At 41.4% G+C, this 22,531-nt stretch overlaps 1 protein-coding gene across 2 annotated transcripts in view; it reads left to right on the forward strand.

Moving 5' to 3' along the window:
• The window catches only part of ACSF3 (acyl-CoA synthetase family member 3), a 50,843-nt gene extending 32,816 nt beyond the window's left edge, over positions 1 to 18,027 (forward strand). For both annotated transcript variants that reach the window (XM_069966050.1, XM_069966051.1), the window contains 5 exons: positions 4,639 to 4,751; positions 5,615 to 5,741; positions 12,644 to 12,778; positions 13,700 to 13,811; positions 15,659 to 18,027. In XM_069966050.1, the coding sequence (XP_069822151.1) occupies positions 4,639 to 4,751; positions 5,615 to 5,741; positions 12,644 to 12,778; positions 13,700 to 13,811; positions 15,659 to 15,776 (605 nt within the window). In that variant the 3' untranslated portion in view covers positions 15,777 to 18,027. The remainder of the gene's footprint in view (positions 1 to 4,638; positions 4,752 to 5,614; positions 5,742 to 12,643; positions 12,779 to 13,699; positions 13,812 to 15,658) is intronic.
• Positions 18,028 to 22,531: the final 4,504 nt, after the last annotated feature.

Consider the following 22,531-nt stretch of genomic DNA (forward strand, 5'->3'; position numbering starts at 1 on the left):
TGACAGTAAAGCTTTGCAGGATGGAGGCACTTTTTTTTATTTTTTTTTAATTTCCACTATAAATAATGTCTCCACTGTTTGCGAGTAATGTCATCAAACTTTTAATGACTACTGATCTGCTTGTTTGCATCAATAATTAAAGGGGTTATCCTAGAGGACAGAAGGCTCCAGCCGTCTTTTGCTTTCTGGACAACCCCTTTAATTACTTTGGCAAAAAGGCAGATCAGGCACTCACTTTTTGAGAAAAAATAATAAATGTAATAGGCCCCATCTACCCCCATAACAAAATAGGAAACAAATATGTTCCTATTTTCTACAATAAAAAAAAACAACCTGAACAATAAAATGATTTTATTATATATCGCACACAGTAAACATAGTAAAAAATGCAAACCAAAATACAGCAAGATTGCTGTGTTTTGTTAATGTATCTACCCAAAACACAGAAAACTATCAAAAAGTCATATGTATTCCAAAATGGCACCAATAATTGCTACAAGTTTGGCAAAAATAAAGAATAAAAATTCTTTTTTTAATGTGATAGTTACTTTTATTTTTTTGGCATTTTATTTTTTTTTATTAGGCCAAAGTAGTAAAATGTAAGAAAAAAAATAGATAAATTTGGTATAACTGCAAACATACTGATTCATAGGAAAAAGCTAAAATGTTACTTTTACTACATGGCGAACAGTTTAACAGACAATTCGGAATGACAAATTCCTTTTATTTTTCATTTCCCCTCACCATAAAAGAGTAAATAAAAATTAAAACCAGCACGATACATAAATACAAAAATAACGCCATTAAAAGTTACAACTACATTACAAATTGTCCTACAAAGAAAGCTGTCTTATGGTTATGTCAGGGGAAAAATAAAAAGGTAAGCTTAGACATTAATGCCCAGAATGTATGGCAAGGGAAAGGTTTGGCCACTCCAACTAGAATAATTAATACTATTAATCATTTAGGGCACATAAAGTTAAGTATTTTACTCCTAGGCTCGCAGCAATCTCCTTTCAGGCATCTCCAATGTAAGTGTATTAGGCTGCATGGATGAAGATGATTGGCAGCGAGGAACTTCAGTGTGCTGCTCCCCACAATTCTCCTCATTGGCGGTTGTCTCAGCAGCGAGATCCTAACTGATCAAATCTTTTGGTCAAAAGTTTGGGTTTTTTTTAAAGACCAGGACACTATGAGGACACCCATGCCGGGTGCTGTGTCAATGCACCTCCACTCAGATGACTAGTTGCCGCCCCTCTCCTGGCCTTGAGTGCCTGATTAAAACAGCTTTTTTCCCGATGTAAATCTGCCACTGCTGGTAGCCTCGGGGAACTGCACAGTAGATCTATACTATGCAGCTAAGAACCATAACACAATCACGCTAATTAGTTCACTTTAAGGCCCCATTCACACTGAGCAAGAACGTCGGAATTCCGCGGCGGAGCACTCTCCGCTCAAAGAAGTGACATGTCATTTCTTTGAGCAGAGAGCGGCAGCTGCGGAGGAGCGCGTGCCCTCTCATTCACTCACAGCGAGACACTGAGCAAGGCGGAATTCCGACGGTCTTGCTCAGTGTGAACGGGGCCTAATTGCCTACAGAGGGGAAATCACCTAAAGGGAAGGGTTTTTAATACTGGGGGGTGAGGGGTTGTTTATGGGGGCTTACCTACAGAGATATTGACTATTAGGGGGTTGCTTACTACAGGAGGACTGACTACTGGTTGCATTTCTTACATGAGGGATAGTAACATAGGGGATATTACTTACTGTGGAGAGGGGGGAGGCTACCTACATGGAAGCACAGAGAGGACCCAGCTACAATATAGAGGTAAAGAGGGGCCTAACTATTATATAGGGCTTGTCTACTATTGGGCATAACTGCTTATCCAGGGGCACTGTTAGGCTATGTTCACACACAGTATTTTTGCTCAGTATTTTGGTCCTCATATTGCAACCAAAACCAGGAATGGATTGAAAACACAGAAAGGCTCTGTTCACACACTGTTGAAATGTAGTGTGTGAACATAGCCTTTCTGTGTTTTCAATTCACTCCTGGTTTTGGTTGAAATATGATGACCAAAATACATAGTAAAAATACTGTATGTAAACCCAGCCTTAGGATATGTTCACACTACGTAAGTTACGTATTAATCATGGGTATTGTTGCTGATTTGCAACAAGGGCCATGATTACTAAGTATACACATAGTATACACATAGTATACACATGGCCAGAATCCCTAGCGGCGCCACAAGAAACTGACATGTCAGTTTTCTGCGGCCGCAGAAAACCTGTCAGTGCACACAATGGAGCGTGTGGCCGCACGCTCAACTGTGTGCAGCGGGGAATTGGGATGCGGGTGCACATGGATGCCTCTGCATCCGAATTCAGTGGCAGTGAAGATCATTCTGTGTCTGCCCCTGCCTGCATCTATTCCTGTTATACCCTTTTTCATTTTCCTTATTTTGCATTATATTTTACCCATCTGACTGGGAACAACCAGCATCTATTGCTACATTCCATGATGAATGTCTATCTTGAAGGAGTTTTATAATCCTTTCCATTTTGTCAGTTGACAGCTCTCTTGTTGTGCCCATGTGTTTTTTTTTTCCTATTAGTCAAGTACAGAGCTCAGTTAGGTCTGTAATAACTTTCCTAGTATTTATTTGTAGACCCGTACCAGTATTTGTTATGGAAATGTAATTTCCCCTTTAATGATATCTGTCACAAGCATGCTCTAGTTCACAGCAGGAGAACCTTCACCAGGGAGGCCATTCAGTACACAAACTATATGTCTGGGTCGCCGAAAACTGCCACATTATAGTCTGCCCTGCCCACTGCCTTGAATGTTGTATAGATGAGGGCCCACATCTTGTATTTAAGATTGAGTGTCCCTCAGGCCTATTTGGCCCGGTTGCTGCCTCCAGAGGTCATAAAGAAAGGAGTCTAAAGTCTATTGGCAACCGAGCAAGTGTATGGACTGTGCCATCCATGGTCATATGCATTAGCCTATAGACTATAAGAGGATCTATACTGTCTTCAATTGTGGACTGCAAATTCTGGCAGTGTGCAAGTGGCCTAACTCCTGAGTATAGCTAGTGGTGCAGCTTTGTTCATTAACCTCTATGGGAGGAACGCACACTGGAGTAAATAGCCCATTCAGCTGTTTTCATCTTCCTGACCACCCCTCGAGGCCTCAGTCAGTCTGGAAATGTCCCACAGAGTTCTTGATTTTGGGAGGAGTCATAAATGTCTAGATGGGAATATCCCTTTAATTATATGGTGAGTCAGTGGAGCTCAGGTGAATGTTACATTGTCTGTGCCCATAACCTGCATACAGATTACAATAAGTAACTAGCGGACATTTTACCTTCCCTTTAGGTGTGCATGAAGGAAATTTTAAATAGGGTAGCTAGAATCGATGTCTTGTCAGAAATTGGGGATAAACAGCTATCATACACATAAAGTGAGGCATGCCTCTAGGGAAACAAAGGAATCAAACAAGGACAATCCCTTTCTTGTGTCCTCCTTGTTTCGTGCCAATGTGGCCTCAGGTGAGAGTTTGCAAGGACCCATAAGTGTTAGGATTCAGTGAAAGTTGTAATGTCCGTATCAATCACATGATAGTCGGGGGCACTTGTCTGTATACCACCATCTAACATGTTGGAGTGAGGATACAATGGCTCTCTCTCTATTTGCAGGAAGGGTTAATTCTGCTGCATTTGCCTGAGTTTTCCTTCTCTCTCTCTCTCTTCACGCACAGAGCTATGAATTATTCATGGGTAGCTCACGCCTCGCCGGGTCTAATCAGCGCTTTAATTGGAGGTTTAGATCACAGTTGGCTAATGGCTGCTCCAGCGGGGACCTGGCGCATTGTGACAGGCGGATCGCAGTGTGTCTTATCACCGGCCTGTCTCAATCCTCCCAGGGCCCCTCCGTACACAGCAGCATGTGGACCCCCCTGAGCCTAGCACATGCAGCATCCTCAATTACAAGAATCCTCTATATAGGAGGGTAGGGGGACCTGAGCATCAAGGGCGTGCGACTGCTGTGTTTACTCAGAGTACATGAACTGCATGTCTCCAGATTTTAGTTTAGGCAGTGCTATTTTTTGTATTGTCTATATATATATATATATATATATATATATATATATATATATATATATATATATATATACATGTATTATCACTTTGTTCATATGTTAGTTTTCCCTTTTTGTTAACTTGTGTCCTTGTAATATGTGCTGTGTAGAAATGTGGGGGCCAGAATGCCTATTAATGTGTAGTTTCCTATGTATATACTGCTTTTTTTGGTGCTGTGCGGTATGACACACCTAGCACACTTTCAGGAAAGAAGTGAGTTTTCATGTACACATCCATTGTAAAGCAAGCATGTATGAGTCCTCTAACTATTGGGGTGTCAATTTTCTATTATTTTTACAGTACAGAACCATGATGGTGCCAGAGAATAAAAAGTCACCACTAAAATTTTTACTTCACAGAATAACATGCACCTAACTGTGCCAATTCAGCCTCCAGGTTCCATAGTGTCTAAGGATGTTACACCCATAGAAACGGCAAGGATACAAGTCATGAATTAATAGATGTTAACATGATACTATTTTCTTTTTGCCAGGGTCAGTTGGTAACCCATTACCAGAAGTGGATGTCCGTATAGCCAATGAGATTCCTCAGAAAGAAGGAAGCTCTTTTACAATCCTCGCTCAAGGAAATGCTACTGGCACGGAGGTAATGGTGCAATATGGGCAGCACCAGCGACTTTCACTGCATTATCCATAGACTATCCTGTCTTCTCTGCTGTAACCACATGATCACTTTCTGTGAATCTGTGGATGAAATAGCAGATTATGAAGCATAGAAAGAGTTCAGCTGAGGTTAATACCAAGCAGTTTCTCAGGAGAGATGAATATTCGGTAATGTTTTTTTATTTTTTTTTGTTAATTATTTTTCTTTCATTCCACATTTCCTGTAACTCCGTAAGGCGTGTAAAAATCAGCAGGGAATAATATCGCTTCTTGATTTTATTTATTCTTTCAACAGATGGCTTTCAATGAAATGACACCATCGCAACTTGTTGATTTTTTTTCCCCCTGCAGTAGTATATTACGAGATTAGAATCCGTTCTGAAATAATTCTTCCCAGAAGTGAATCCTTTACAGGTTACGAAAAATTGTGTGCACTAATTTTACGCAGACCCTTAGAGGTAGACAGTAAGAAAGAGACAGAAGTCCCTGTTTGTTCTGTTTTTTTTTTTTTTTCTGCCCAGGCACTGAATGGGTTTATTACGCCAACACAAGCAAACAGACACACAGCCTGCAAGTTTTGTGTTATCGTCTTCTCGCCTTTTCTTTTCAAGCCCCCTCCTTCCACCCTCACCCTTCTATTTCTGCCAACTGGCGCCAGCCTGTGCCAAGACTCCCAACTGGCAGATGCCGTGCGCAGCAGATGTTTTCCTAAAGATGCGGGAGCGTTACCAAAACTGTAGGAATCCTGCAAGGTCAACACCAGCTGCACAAAATGAGTATTTTAAGGGGTGTGGGGGTGTACTTGACTCTTCTGGCATTGGTTAATCTTTAGGTGTTGTTTTTAAGGTCTCCCCAGGTTTTGAGGACAGAGAAGGAGAGCTGCAGGTAAAAGGCCCAGCTGTGTTCAGGGAATACTGGAACAAGCCACAGGAGACAAAGGAGGCTTTCACTCCAGATTGCTGGTTCCGAACAGGTAGGAAAAATGCTAGGAGGCATAAGACAGGTCATTGGAGAAAACCAATTACATTAATAAATGCTATAGGTATGGTATATATAGTTAAAGGGGAACTATCAGCAGGTTAGACACCCAGGGCGCAGTGGAGGAAGGTATGTCTTTTACCTTCCTCTTCAGCGCTGTTCCCGTGCAGTGTGTATTTGAGTCCGTGGCCTGCAGCACCATTAGGAGCACTGCCCTTCTCCCATATTGCCGATCCAGCCTGCTCCATTGATTATCTTTAGAGGGAGCCGGCTGGCTTGGTGCCTAACTGTGCTCGAGGCTGTATATTTAACTACTAACTGCACGGGAACAGCGCTGAGGAGGAAGGAGACATACCTTCCTCCTCGGTGCACTGTGCATATTAGGGAACTATCAGCAGGTTAGGTTAGTCTCACCTGCCGATAGTTCCCCTTTAAGGGTCATCTTTGTTGTACTTGATACAGAGAGTCTGTGAAATATCTTGTTTGATTGGATGCTAAAATGGACAGTGTATCAGAGCTCTCCCTTGCAACTTGTTTCACTTTACTGACAGCTAGCAGAGATCCTAAAAACAACTGAAACACAAAGGGGGAGATTTATCAAAGGAGTAAAATTTAGACTGGTGCAAACTGCCCACAGCAACTAATTAGAGTTCCACTTTCATTTTACCACAGCTAAAAGCTAAGCTGTGATTGGTTGCTGTGGGCAGTTTGCACCAGTCTAAATTTACACTCTTTGATAAATCTCTCCCTAAATGTCTTTTTGAAGAACTTTTTAGGCAATGATAAAGGGGTTGTTTTCTGTGGACACCCTCTGTTTTATCAAAAAGGGCTTAATAACACTAAGCTAACTACAGTGAGTCCTAACACTAGGACTAAAGCATCCATATGTATTCTGTGGGGATTCCCCCAAAGCATTGTACAATCATCAGTGGGGGTCTCTAAAGGTGATCCTAAATACATTGGGGACTGTGTGTTCAGATGCCCACTAATTGTTAGAACGAGCTGGGAAAGCGCATGGGGGAGCACTCCTCTCCAAGGCTTGGTGTACTCATTGGGGGATGAGGGGGAAAAGATGGATAGGTGAAAAGATGTAATGATAGGTTGGCCTCTTAATGCATGAAATAAACTTTAACCGTTGCTGACCCGGAACAAGGTATGAAGTTCATGTTTTAGGTCCTTGTAACAAGTAATTATAGCATTATATCTATAAATCTATACATTGCAGAGAGGCAAGGTGCTCTCCATGGTGCTGTATGAAAAATGTAGACACATATTATTTATTTTAACTTTTTGTTTTTGCCTGCAAGTTTGTAGTACTGGCTAAAAGAGAGCGATTTTTCCAAATAACATGGTAAAATTTCAGCAAATAAAGGCTTTTGATTGTATAATGTAAATCTCTACAATATTCCATTATATTTCCTGTATGAAGTCCTGAACATCTGTGCTTGCTGTCGCTCAATAGACACTTTCAGCACCTATGTGATAAGCTCATCGCTCTATTTGCTGAAACAGTAATACACCTTTAACATAATACTTTACTGTGTAGCCTGCACACATAACCAATTCCAGGTGCCAAAATATCAAATGGAATTATAATGTAACAAGTTGTGTACTTTTCGGCCCAAAGTAAGGCTTTGCTAGTTCTATCTGCATTTATTACATTTCATTCCATTGACTACATTATTATTTGCTCTGCCTGTTTAAAAAGTCATTGCTCACTTCTCTTCTTATACAGCATAACTTGCGGATTCCTGTACAGTACTGGTCTGCCAGGGTCCCAAGAGCTCTTGCCCCCTGTGTCCCTCTATGAGCAGATTCCAGCACTGTATCAATCTTGTTTAATAGAGTGAAAGGGTTATTGGTGGGTGGCAGGTCTCCGGGAGCGGGTGTGAGATGGATGGCTCGTCTCCTCCCGCCGGCCTCGCTGATGTACAATGAAATATTTATGATTTATTCCGGCTAATAAACTGAGATGAAGAGTGTGATGTATGCAAGCAGATGGAGGACTATTGATGCGACTCCTTATGTGTGTGAGAGGGGAGGGGGGGAATCTGGGGGATACCACACAAGCACATACAAGAAAGACACAGTCAAACACAATGCTGCTCCCCACAGAGAAGACACAGAGGGCGAGAACCCCCTTAGTGTGTTCCCAAATTAAAAAAAATAAATAAGAAATTGCCCTTAGCCAATCAGTGAAGTAGAAAAAGAAGAGGAAGACAGATATGTTCTTACACAATGCATCAGTAACGTACACCTGGGTATAGGTTAAATAATTCATCATTTTGAGAAATGCTGCATCATTATCATTGTCATAATTGATAGCAATATTTCTTACACTTTTGGGAGCGCGCCAACTAGTTTGTTTTCTAATATTTACTGGATTTTAAAGTGCTGTTATGTTAATGCGTGAGGTTTTCTGTGTTCTTACATACAACTGCAGTAATGCATAATGTGAACTACAGTGAAACTCATCATCTATGAGGCAAGTCCCTTGCAAGTCCCTCAGACCTGTAGATAACCCCCAAAATTTAGATGTAGCTGTCACCAAATAGCCCTACAGTTTCTGAAATATATGGCTAATGTGAGTGTGAGTATAATCCCACCCATAACCTGATATTCACTCCCATTATTAACATTAAGTTCACGCCCATCTGACTATTAACACATTTTTAGACAAACCATAAACCCACATATCTTGGTGACAGGAAGGCATATCTAGAAACTGAAAAAAAAGTGTGTTATCAGGTCTGCACAGTGATCAGCGTGATCAGCTGATCACCTTGAGTCTTCTTTAGTTCCTGATGATCAGCTTTCAGGTAAATTGCAAATGGCCACATATTCTGAAAACAGCGTTAGCATTACATGGCATCATTTCAAAGTCGTATTGCCCCACCACCACCACCACTCTACGTGGGGTTCTCCACACCATCCACAAGCTAAGATGCTACAAATTGGATGTGTATCTGTATAAAACTTGTCTGGGTCCTCTTTCTGCTCTAAGGTTGCCTTCACAAGTACAGCATTGTAGCGGATTTCATGCTGCAAGTTTCACAACAAATTCCTCTGTAATACGCTGTTCTGTTAGCCATCGCCTACTTAACCCACCGATACCGGACTAATACATTACCTGTCCACACTCCTGCCTGCTTCTCCAGCTCCTGGTAACTTGCCGTCCCGCTCAGCCAATCAGCGGCTGCAGCCGAAGAGGCTGGTGGGATCGTGGACAGGTACTTACTAGCTGGGCAGCGGTGGGTTAAGTGGGCAGAGGCTACGTTCTTGCAACAGAATGAAAATCCGCTGAGAGAATGTAGAGCCATGGGAAATAACACTGCAGAGTATTGCAGCGAATTTAGCTGTGGAACTCGCAGTGTGAAATCCTCTGCAATACTGTATGTATGAAGGCAACCTAAAATCACTTCATTTCAACGGTGGACAGTGTTAACTAGGCAAGGCTTTATGAGTAAAGGGGATTTCAGTATCACTTTAAATGTTTGGCTGTTCATCCAGTGCATTGGTGGGCTGGGGGTCCTCCATAGGGCTTTTGGACAGTGGTCATCTTTTTTAGATAATCCCTTCAAATGGCATTTAGACAATCACTTTTTCTTGTGAACTCTATCTGACGGTAAGATGGGAATCACTTGAACCCCTCCATGGTCACTGCCTGTGGGAGGGGAAGCAGTTTGCGATGCTTCGCTGCATGTGAAATGAAGCCTTTTACAGTGCCCATTGTACGGAATCTGATATCTGTGCTTCAGAGGGAGTCATTCCACTGGGATTGATAGATGAAGGTCCTGATACATAGGACCACTGCTTATGTTTCAGAAACGTTAGGTAGCACATTTTAGAAAATATTATTCAACCAGGTAATGCATTTATTAAAGAGCAGGTCCTGACAGGGTAGATTACAGCTAAGAAATTCTGAGCTATTGCAATGCTTCTTTTAGTAAACGAGCCAGAATCCACATCTCATGACTACAAAGTGATCCATTATATAACACCTTTAAAGTGTACCTGTCATTTCAGCAAGCTTCTGACATATTATAGCCACATGTCAGAAGTTTGTACCAGTGGCGGTCCGGGTGCTGACACCCCCACCAGTTGCTAGAATAAAAGGGCAGAAGCACTTAGAAGCCCACATTCTGCCCCATTATCTCTGCCCTCACTAAAAGTAGCAGTACACAGAATTATAATGAAGTCTATGGAAGTTCCAGTAGACGCGATTGTGTAAATTGGAAAATGTAAGTGCTATTTTACACATGATTGCAATATACTTTATTAACCTGTTTAGCTTATTTTCAAAAGAAACCAGCAGCCAAACAGGTTAACCCCCCACAATCTTAAATACATGTTGCTACAGTATGTAGGTTCTGTACACATTAGCCATGTGTATGGATTCTGCATACCCATCAGCACTCCCAGCTCCCTATCAGTTTTCATTGTGGCCACTAGGCCTAATATTAAGCTAAGACTTACTGTTTAGTACTTTTGTGCTGCCTGAACCACAAGTCATTGAGGTGGTCCCAAGTGACTTCTATCTGCCTTACAACTTCCTTTGGGTATAGGGAGAAACCTGCCAATCACTGCTGGCAGGGCAGGCAGAAGTCTCAATGCCTAAAGAGAGAGATTAATAACGGAGGCCTGTGAAGCAGGTAGCAATCCCTGGAGACCTCCCCAATGACTTTTGGTTTAGCCAGCATGAAAGTTACCTAACTATACAATAAAAGAACACAGCAGTCCCTTAGGAACAACTCTGAATGTCCTTGAGTGACCCAGCCAGTCATCACTATAGCATTGAAATTTTCCAGTGACATTTCTTATAGTGCCATCAACAGCATAGACCATACTGGATATGTCAGATAATGGATTCCACTTATATATAACTCCCAGAAATAAGAATTTCTATCCTTCCACTTGTAGACAACATAAAATGGTGTTCATAATAATCTTTAAAAAGTGCCAGCATGTTCCACAGCACTTAACAATTCCATGGGTATATGTACAGACCAAATGTAACAAACTAACACTCCATGAAGAAATAGGGGACAGATACAAGATAAAAACCAGCCATTCATAGTGATCCAGGTTGATCCTTTAAAAGACTGTAAGATAAAGGTCTTTTGTGTATATGTGTTTTGCTATGTTAAAGGGAACCAATCAGCATGATTGGGCTGATATGGTTCCCAGCTGCACAGTATAGATAGTTTTATGCCGGCATGCAGGGACGGGAGAAGCGCAGCAACTAGTCGTCTGGGCTGGGAGCAGCCGTGACTAGTCACGGCTCTCTGCCGGTCAGTGCCCTCTGCAGGGATTATTGGTGGCCTCTCTGCCAGTTATTCATCCCCACAGAGTGCACTGACAGGCAGAGAGCCATGACTAGTCACGGCTGCTCCCCGCCCAAATGACTAGTTGCCACCCAGCCTTGCGCACCAGAATAAAACTACTTTTCCCCCCAAAGTAAAGCTACCGCCGCAGACATGGCTAGTAGCCTTGGGGAGCTGCACAGTAGATCTATACTACACAGCTGGGAACCATATCAGTGTAGTCATGCTGTTTGGTTCCCTTTTATATGTGTTTTCCAATTTATTATTACTTGTCCCCCATCCACAAAAGATTGGGCGGGTCTGACCCCTAGGCCTCCCAGGGATTTTTAGAGCGTCCCCAACTTCTTTGTTTTGAATAGAGTTGCTGGTTGGTGCATGACTCACAGCTCCATTCATTCTCTATAAAGCCATGGGAAATAGCAGAGTGCTGCACTAGGCACTCTCTGGTGGCTTCATAGAAAATGAATGGAGCTGCAGGTTATGCACCAACCAGCGGCTCCATTCAAAACAAAGGATCCGGGCACTGATCTAGAAATCCCCAGAGGTCAGACCCCTGCAATCTCATACCAGACCCCTATCCTGTGGATAGGGGCCTAGTAAATAATTGGGAAACCCCTTTAGAGTACATAAATCATCAGAGTTAACATGTCATAGGACTCAGGGGTCCGTTTTTTATCCACTTATAGTATCACAAGTCTCCTTATTTGTCCAATGTTTTATGCTCAGACTACAGTAAAGCTGTTCTTTCTAGCCCTATCCCAGAGGCTGTATCTTCAGTCCCCAGTTACATGGGCTACTCTGGGAAATAGATGATGTGAAAGTCTCGTAATTCATTCTGAACCCCCTCCCTCCCTGCCACCCTGGGGAGCACTGCTGTGTTTACTACCTCAGAGACATGATGCTTGAGGCTGGGGATAGATTATCTCCATGCCTTTTACAGCCAGAGATGGATAGTTGTGTATATTACAGGGCAGACTGGTAGCAATTGCTCTAAACAGGAAAGCTAGAGACTAATGTCTGTGAATAGCTCATGCAGAGACAGATATCAATGTATAGGGCATCCATAATCAGACAGCTATGATCTGGGTAGCCACTGCTAAATGGAGGGACCCAGGCAAAGTCATATGACAGTACCCTTGGGTAAGATCACTCTTTACAAAGTGCTTAAAGGACTAGACTGTACGTGTGTGCAAGCCAACCCAGACATTGGGCATTTTCCACTCCTCAACTGATCGCTGCCACTTTCACACAGGCCAGTTATCGGCCGAATGAGCGTTTCTCGGAATGCTCGTTGCTGATAACCACCCATGTAAAAGGCCCTTACCTTTATTCAGAACTTAATGTTATCTGATCATTTTTGCCATGGAGCCACATGTTAGTAGCACTACACAGAAGATTAGCAATTATCCTCTGATAAGCATGGATAACTTATTGGGTGGTATTGGCAGGATCCAAGCGAAATGGAACAATATAAGCTTGAAACACACTTGTAATGATCCACCCATTCATAATTTACTTTTATGGTATTGTTACTCTAAGTTTGGTGGTTTATGGGGCATCTGTGTCTTTTCAGGTGACACTGCAGTCTACAAGGATAACTCTTACTGGATCCTTGGCCGGACCTCTGTGGACATTATAAAAAGTGGAGGGTATAAAATCAGTGCCTTAGAAGTAGAGCGCCACCTCCTAGCACATCCTAGCATTACAGGTGTGTAAACAACTTCCCTCTATTTCATAGCCCGTGTGCTTCCTAACATATTTGTAAATGATTTAATTAGCCAGATATTACTCCTGAGCCCAGAAAAACAGCTCTAAAGTGTTGGCCACCAGGTGCCTCATTTCTCTGCAGTCCACTGTTTGTTGTCGGGGGAAATATTTCTCTAATAGATGCTAGATCAGGACAAATTGCAGGAAGTAGGACTGTTGTGTTCATGTGCTATGTAAAGGGGAGAGAGAGAAAACAGACGGAAAGAACCTAAGTAGGTCTAGGCTGCATTGGTGACCTCTTCTGCCACATGACAAACATAAATCATTAGCCCAGCACTATGCCAGCCTGTTCAGTCCAGTGCACTTTTCCCATTACTATGTCCATGATATAGCGGGGAGGAATATATGCTCAGGTTGGCCATAGAAGTAAGAATAAGGAAGTCCATGTATGTGTACCACTGGCACACAGGCCGGCTTTGGTGCTGCCTGTAGAATGAAGAATATGAGATTGTGTGCCATGGGATTGTAGGCTGAACTTGATGGACACTTGTCTTTTTTAGCCTTATCAACTATGTATCTAAGCCTAATAATAAGCTGACACTTCATATTCTGTAGGGCACTAGTGTATAGATTATACAGAATGAAGCCATTTACAAAAGATCATGGTGACACCTCAGCCTCCCCTCTCCCTGCGCTATGACCTATGTACAGGTCAAAGAGCATGACTAGAAAACTCTCTCATAGAAATGAATAGGGTGCCCTCTAGTCTGTTGTGCAATTGTCCATGGGGCTTGTGGAAAAGCATACTGTTAAAAGCAGCTCAGGCAATAGGACTTACCCCATAATGATGATCAATAAAAAAAACTAAAATGACAGATAATTGAAACAAATAACTAGAACATTTTCCTTGTTCTCTTTCTAGATGTTGCAGTGATTGGCGCTCCAGATGCAACATGGGGGCAGCGTGTATCAGCCATAGTGAAATTACGTGAAGGCCATAAACTTACCTTGAAGGAACTAAAGGATTGGGGAAGGTGAGTAGGTAACAAAGATGGAGAAAAGATGCAATATTCCTAAAGGGGATTGCCTCTTCTGCCAATCTCTTATAGTGATTATCTCTATTGATTTTTATAAGTGTATCTATAAATCTGGGATGGCTAGCAGGAAGTATTATTGTGTATTATGATGGCTTCTGACAATGTCTGTGAAGACTAAAACAAAACACATACCTGCATATCAGTGAGGGCTTCAGCTAGTAATTCATGGCCAATATCTGAAAAGCAGCAGGTTCAGCAGTATCTGCTGGCTGTATATGTATGCTGGGAAGCATGGCCTCAAGGGGAAGGGTACAAAAAAGCAAGAGATCCATGAAACTGCCTTATCTGCTTGTTTTATTAGACAGCCCTTGTGAAAAGTACAGGTTTCTTCCTTGAGGTTGTGGCTTTCACTCTATTATCTACAGGTGCAGAAAAGAGTAAAACAAACTGCTTGAAACATAAACTTATTTGTCTTTTTGATCTTACTTTCCTTACTTTAAAATCAGATACTGTACTTTTTTATTGAAGTTTTCTATATTAAAGAAATAAAAAACGACAAACCCAGAATTGCTCCTACCACTCAACATTAGTTTTATCGTGAATACATATTAATTATCATGTACTTTTAGGGTACATTCAGATAATTGTAAATGGTAAGGCTAGGTTCACACTGCGTTTTCAGCATCCGTTTAACGCATCCGTTTTTTGCAAAAAACGCATGAAAAACGAATTGCAAAAAACGGATTCATTTGTGTGTATCCGTTTTTCCATTGACTTCAATTATAAAAAAAAACGGATCCGTTTTTTTTGACGGACCAAAACGGACAAAAAACGTTGCTGACCCTATTTTTCTGGACGTTAAAAAAAACGGATCCGTTAAACGGATGCTGAAAACGCAGTGTGAACCTAGCCTAACCAAGATATCAAAGGATAAGAGACGTCATATAGAGAGTCACTTGAAATATATATAGCGAGAGAGACTGATACACAGTAGCTTATCTTTACTTATAATTTTGACATTTAGCCACAGTGAGATTACAAATATACCGCATTTAAAGTGTCCCTGCCACTTTAAAAAATATTGTGATGTCCTAGAGACATGTCAAAAGTTTTGCTTGGTCAGGGCTGGGTGTTCAGACCCCGTGGATTGTTAGGTGGAGCAGGAAGAAGTGCTCAGGTGTGCACCTGCACTGATCCATTCCGCCCTTCCTACTATGGACTTATTAAAATAAACACCAAGTGATTGCAGGGACTTCTGGGTGAGTGCTTCCCTCTGTTTTTTCATACATGAATTATACATTGATCTACTGCTCAGCAAAATAACCGTAAAATCAGGTAGTTAATATAAATTTTTTGTGTTTCCAGCTTAAATAGTGTTTTGCTGAGCAGCGGCCACATTACCACAGTACAAATGCCCACAATCTGGCAACCACACTGACAGACTACTGCTACATGTGCAATTAGTTGTAGTAATTTCCTTTATGTAAAGTGTATGTCATGAAGCCAGAAGGTTCAACTAATAAACTTTGCTTTGTGTCGTGTATGTGATGGGAAGTATAAAGCTGGGTGACCATCCTATAAGTGTGAGGATTCTGAATGCTGCTGTAAAGCCTCTTGTTTTTTTATTAGATGCATTGTATGCCCCTCATAATGAGCAGGACGATTAGGATAAGTATGGCTGGCATTAGGAAAAACCTAATCTGTGTATTTTTTGTTACTGGTAAATTGGTACAGGTGCTGGTACAGAAGCAGTAGGTTTCAGTGTTCCTACAGACCCATTACCTATGTGGTCCCAGCGAATATGTGATGCAAGTGTCTAAGCCTTGTTCCCTTTTCTTATTTAGGGCAGTCATGGCCTCGTACTGCATTCCTGCCGAGCTCATCCGGGTGGAAGAAATTCCCCGAAACCAGATGGGAAAAATCAATAAAAAACAACTGCTGGCTCTCTTCTATCCACAGTGAGGAGAGAGGGGGGGGAGCAGAATATACCTGCCTAAACATACGGAGCACACACCAAGAGAAGTCTACCTTTCACATACTAATCACATAAAGTAATGCATGCATGCATGCATGCACAGAGAGTACTACAAAGTGATTGTACAGATGTAGCAGGGCTGAATGTAAGGGTTATTTATATGTATGGTTATTTGTATGGTTATTTGCATGCATGTAGGGTTATTTGTCATCATCCTATGGAAACAGGCCAACCTGATACCAGACTAGGCTCTATTTTATCTGTACCACCCTGACCTGATGACTGCTGTATGTTTTTCCCTTACACTTGGAGCTTGCTTCCACTACATTAAGCTGTCATTCTTGTGTGCTAGATAGTGACGGCATTAGGCAAACCCTGAAATTACACTCAGGGTATAGTTACATGTGACAGATTAACATAGTAACATTGTGTGTACAGTGTTGATTCAGAGGAAGGCAAAAAAAATAACTCATAAGGTAGAGGCCACTTTCATTGGAAAAAAAAACTTTGACATGTCACAAAGAGTTGTCAAAAGTTTTGTTCGGTCCGAGTCTGAGTGATCAGGAGAACAAGCCAGGAGAAGCTGGTTCCCCTGATCGGTCATGATATGAGCCTCCAGAAACTCACAACCATCCCCAACCAGCTCCACCCTACTTTTCTTTATCTGGAAATACATGTGCCATTAGTTGTAATAATTTCCTTTCCCTTGTGTGAAGTGTGTGTCATGAAGCCAGAAGGTCCAACAAAGAGGGATAAACTTTACGCCCCACCCAAACCCTTGACCAGCTCAGATTAGGAGAAAACAGTCACAGCAAAAGCAAGTAGTATATAACATTGCAGGCTCCTTGACCTTGACTTGAGGCCAGGCCTGGAGTTTCCAACCAAGCGTTTTATAGTTGAACAAATTTGTGGATTGTGTTTCTCTAGTGGTATATGCCTTTCTCTATGTTAACCAACCAATTCACCTTATCAATGTATTCCTGGGTGGTAGGAAGCTAAAGTCCAACCAATGCCAAACAAACAGTGTGCCGGCAATGTACAACATCTGTGCTCTATAGCAGTTTTATGAGGATCAGTAGTAACCAGGTCTTCAATGTAACCCAACATACAGACAAATGGGGACAAGGAGAAAGAAACTGAATACATTCTACGAATAATTTTAGATACTCAGATGCAAAATCTTTCCAGATTTCCCAGATGCAGCTGGCATCACAGAGAAACTGTGGGGTACTATAGAAACATTGTGAAGTAGCTATAGGTGTGAGAGTCAGACTCTCTAAGTGGCAGTGATGGGACCCTAATTAGAATGTCTGAGCTAAATCTCTCTCTACAGATAGTATGGCACCCAAAATAGGAGTATATAATAATGAAATGAGCCCTAAGATCTAAGTAGTGGTGGCCACTAGGATAATCCAACAGTTATTCGTCTCATGAATCACCTCCATAACTAAGCCCCCTTGAAAACCATGACAAATTTGTAGGAAGCAGAAGAACCCAGTCATATAGATGCTGATCAAAGGAGAGTAAGCCGCCCACCTCGAGCTACGGATATATCCATTAAGGGTTTGCTTAGCGCCAGCTGCCAAATCCATGCAAAGAAAATAGATTCGGTAACCAAGGGGTAGACCAAATTGGAGTGAATTGAGTGACAAGTTCAATGTCCGTAATCTATTAAACATGCTGCACATAGTACTCAGAGCAAGTTCAGTGATAAAACTCTCTCTGTCTTTGGAGAGCCAGAGGCATCATGGGAAATGTAGGCTGCATTAGGAAACAGGAGTCAAGATAAATTTCTACACTTAAAATAATAGTCACATTATTTGAAATAATATAAAATCCTTACTTTTTTTAAATTGGTTTTAAAACCTGTTATTGAGTTACTGTATATAACCTTGCAGTATACTTACCTTATCAGTACCTCTCTGTTCCCTGTAGTTGGTGTGCCCCGTCCATTAGATGACATTTCTGTAATACACAGATCCTGGGGACAAGATGTGAACTCACTGCTATATAGACAAGTAGATAAAAAGAGATTTTGTTTAACTATGTATATTAGAAATGTTCCTTGTATTCTTGGATTGTCCATTACTACCATAGATATCTGAAGTGCAAAAACTACTTTAAAATGGCATTCCCACCTTAAAGGGGTATGTCAGCGAAATAGTTTTTCTTTCAAATCAACTGGTGTCAGAAAGTTACATAGATTTGTAATTTACATCTATTAAAAAATCTCAAGTCTTTCAGTACTTATCAGCTGTTGTATGCCCTGCGGGAAGTGGTGTTTTCTTGTCTGTGACAGGAACTGTCCAGAGAAGTAGCAAATCCCCATAGAAAACCTCTCCTGATCTCCAGACTGGAAAGAATACACCACTTTCTGCAGGGCATATAGCAGCTGATAAGTACTGGAAAACTTGAGATTTTTCTTTATAGAAGAAAATTACAAATCTCTGGCACTTTCTGATATCAGTTCATTTGAAAGAATCGTCATGGCACAACCACCTATCTCGGTGACGTGGCTGCCGCATTCAGATGGAAAATGAATGGAGAGGTGACTGCACATGACTTTTATGGGAAATGTATTAGCAGTCAAGAACTGGAGTTAAAGGGAACCTGTCACCCCCCGTGCCGGGGTGACAGGCTCCCGACCCCCCGTTAGAGCCCCCTATACTTACCTAATCCCGCCGGGTCCCGCTTCTGGATTCGGTCGGGTCCCGGAGATCTCAGCCGCTGCAGCCCGGCGCGCGCGCTGACAGATGAGTCCAACGCTCATAGAGAATGACGGAGCGCTGGACTCTCCTGTCATTCTCTATGGGTGTTGGACTCATCTCTCAGCGCGCGCGCCGGGCTGCAGCGGCTGAGATCTCCGGGACCCGACCACCTCCAGAAGCGGGACCCGGCGGGATGAGGTAAGTATAGGGGTCTCTAACCGGGGGTCGGGAGCCTGTCACCCCGGTACGGGGGGTGACAGGTTCCCTTTAAGGGATCTTTATGCAGGGATAGGTACGTGTCTTACACCTACATCTATCAGACATTTATGGAATATTCTGTGTGACAGAGAGATTTCACAATGCACACCTATCAGGTGAAAATATGTATGCAGAAACGGCAAATAATAAAGATACCAATCATATTTTATGGTTTAGGTTATTTAATTTTAATAAAAAATTGTCTATATTCTTAAAATAAAATAAATATATTTATTATTAATTATTATCAAACGTAAAGCTGTTGTTCTTATTACAACTTGGCTCTTTGCATTTGATTACCAATGGATGAAGAAGTTGGATGCAGCCCTAGGGAGTCCTGGAGCACACGGATACAGCCTATGGCTGTACCAACCCGAACATGCTCGAGGTTTTCTCGAATTGTGGTTCAACAGAAAAGTTTTTTTTACGACACTAATAAAACTGGCCTGGATTATGGTACCCTTAATAACTAGTTGCACATGCTTTTAAGGCAATCACTGCAAACAAATGATTTCTGTCATTCTCAATGAGACTTCTGCCCCTGTCCACAGATATTTTGGTGCACACCTTGTGAGCAGACTCCAGCTGGCTCTAGCGTGAAGGTGTCTTCTCCATACTGCATGTTTCAGCTCCTTCCTGAGATGTTCAGTAGGATTTAGATCAGAGCTCATAAAGGGACACTTTAGAATGGTCCATACTTTGCTAAAATCATCCAAGAATGAAGCCAAAGCCAGGAATGGATTTGAGAAGAGGAGAAATCTCAGTCTTTCCTTTATGACCTGTTCCCTGCTTACAGTTTGTTCCTGGTGTTGGCTTAAAAAATCAGTCAGATAAATCTCTCTGTGTAAAGGCAGCCTAAGAGCAGTGTGTTTTTGGTAAGCTTTCTGACATTGGGCAGCTAATTTTTCTCCAGAATACTGTACCTTAAAGGGTTTGTCTGGGGAGCAGAAGACAGCTAAAGTTTTACAGTACCCCCACCTTCTGAGAAGTGGAGGGACCCGTCCCTCCATGACTTGGAAAGATTACTTCCAAGATGTGGAGTGACAGATAGTAAGCACCATGGAGCAGAACATTTCAGCCATCTTCTGCTTCCTGGACGTCCCCTTTAAAAGTTGAGATTTCATTGTACCCTGCACAGATTCAAGACAACCCTGTACACGATGCAGCAAAATAGCCCCAGAACATAACAGAGCCTCCTCCATGTTTTACAGTAAGTACAATGTTCTTTTCTTTTTATGCTTAATTTTTGTGTCTGCCAAATTAAGCTAATATGACTTGCCAAAAAGCTTTACTTTTGTCTCATCTGACCAAAGGACATTTTCCCAGAAATTTTTTGACTTGTTAAAATTCATTTTGGCAAATTCCAGCCTCGCTTTTTTATGATTTTCTTTTAGCAGTGGGTTGCTCCTCTATTGTCTTCCATGACAAAGACAGCTACAGTTTGTGCTATGAGCCAGAAGTGCCGGCTCTACCACTTCTTATATTAGCTAAAGACAGCTACGGTTTGTGCAATCTGACAGTGATGTGACATTGATTTTGGAGTTCAGCTATAATCTTATTTGAAGCTGTTCTGGGTTATTTTGGTTAGCATTTGTATTATCAGTCTTTGGTCCATGTTCATTGTGGTACATGCCATGATACCAATCAGCACAGTCAGGGGCGTAGCTATAGAGGGTGCAGAGGGGCAGTTGCACCTGGGACCTGGGGGGTCCACAAAGTGTCTTCCCCATATTAGGATGCCAGTACTATAAAGGAAGCATTATTGTTGAGGGGCCCTGTGATAAATTTTGCACTAGGGCTTCCCAGTTCCAAGTTACAACTTTGAGCATAGTGCCTCCTTTTTACCCTCGGGGGCTGGGTTCACACTATGTATATTTGAGGCTGTATTTGTGAGGCTGTATAGCAACCAAAACCAGGAGTGGATTGAAAACACAGAAAGGATCTGTTCACATAATGTTGTAATTGAGTGGATGGCCGTCATTTAATGGCAAATTTTTGCTGTTATTTTAAAACAACGGCTGTTATATTGAAATAATGGCAGTTATTTACCGTTATATGACGGCCATCCACTCAATTTCAACATTGTGTGAACAGAGCCTTTCTGTGTTTTCAATCCACTCCTGGTTTTGGTTGCTATGAGGACCTGACTTGAGGACCAAATACTGCCTGAAGTATACAGTGTGTGAACCCAGCCTAAGGCTATATTCACACACAGTCAAAATGCAGGTATACGAATAACGGACGTTGTTTTAAAATATCTGCCGTTGTGGGTAAAAGATAGTTTCCAATAAAAACTGCTGTCATTTCAACGGTGTGGGAACCTGTGGTGCCAATTACAGTGTAAAATGTCCCTGTAGTCACATTTTTTTTGCCAGGCCAGTGTTATTAGCATATATATATATATATATTTTTTTTTTCTGTGTGAATTGTTGTGAATGTTTCTTTAATAATAGGGGACCACCGGTGTATATCATGTTGCACGTTATAACACTATAAACTGCTGGGTATATGTGTGTATCATAGTGATAACTACCTGCAGTGCAGCAATATAGAGTATTCCAACTTGTACTGTGATGCAGAGCCATTGTATAACTCTGGGGTACAGTATAACTATCTGCAGAGCAGCCTTAATAAAATGCAATTGATTACATGATTACCTGCAGTTATGTAACACATAGTACACCATATAATAATATCCTGCAGAGTAGGAATATAAAATGCAATATGTTATACTAATATTATGATGCATGTTATAGTGTGATTACCTGCAGAGCAGTTATATAACACATAGTACACTATCTACTAATATCCTGCCAAGGAGGAATATAAAATGCAGTTTATTATACTATAATATGATGCATGTTACAGTGTGATCACCTGTGAAGCAGATATATGACATATAGTACACTATCTACTAATATTCTGCAGAGGAGGAATATAAAATGCAGTATATTATACTGTACTATGATATGATACATGTTATAGTGTGATTACCTGTGGAGCAGTCATATAACATAGAGTACATGTTACCATAATTACCTTAAGTGGCGTCATATAACAGAGTATGTTATACCATAGTTGCCTTTAGTGCAGTCATATAACATGCAGTACATTATACTATAATTATGTACTTAGCTGTCATATAACATAGAGTACATTATACTGTGAGTACCCACTAAACAATCATACAAAATGGAGCAGGTCATACCATAATTATCTACTAATCGGCCATCTAACATGGATTATACTGTACCATAATTATCTGCAGAGCAGTTACATGAGATGGAGTGCATTATGGAATACCTGCAGGGCAGCTACATAACATGGAGTACACAATACTGTAATTAACTGCGAGACAGTCATACAACATGGAGTAGATTGTGCTGTTATTACCTGCAGAGCAGTGCTACAACATGGAATACATTATACCCTAATTACCTGCAGAGCATTTCTGTCCTCTAATTATCCCAGACGTGTACTGGTGTTATACACAGAGGTGTCATGTCATCTGCATACTACACGATTCAGGAAATACTATTCTGTAATTGCAAAACATGGAATATGCCATAAATCAGACATGTGAGGTGCAGAGCACAATACTGCAGTCAGATTATATACAGAGCATGATCATTTGTAATTGTCTGCAAACATACAAGAATTTATACCATAATAACTCATATAGCATTCAAATAACTTCTAAAACACTGAGCACTATATATGTTAAATGAGTAACCATGCTTAACATGTCATGTATCTGTGCTTTGTGTTAGTCTTCA

The sequence above is a fragment of the Dendropsophus ebraccatus genome, chromosome 4, assembly GCF_027789765.1.
Source record: "Dendropsophus ebraccatus isolate aDenEbr1 chromosome 4, aDenEbr1.pat, whole genome shotgun sequence".
Taxonomy (NCBI): domain Eukaryota; kingdom Metazoa; phylum Chordata; class Amphibia; order Anura; family Hylidae; genus Dendropsophus; species Dendropsophus ebraccatus.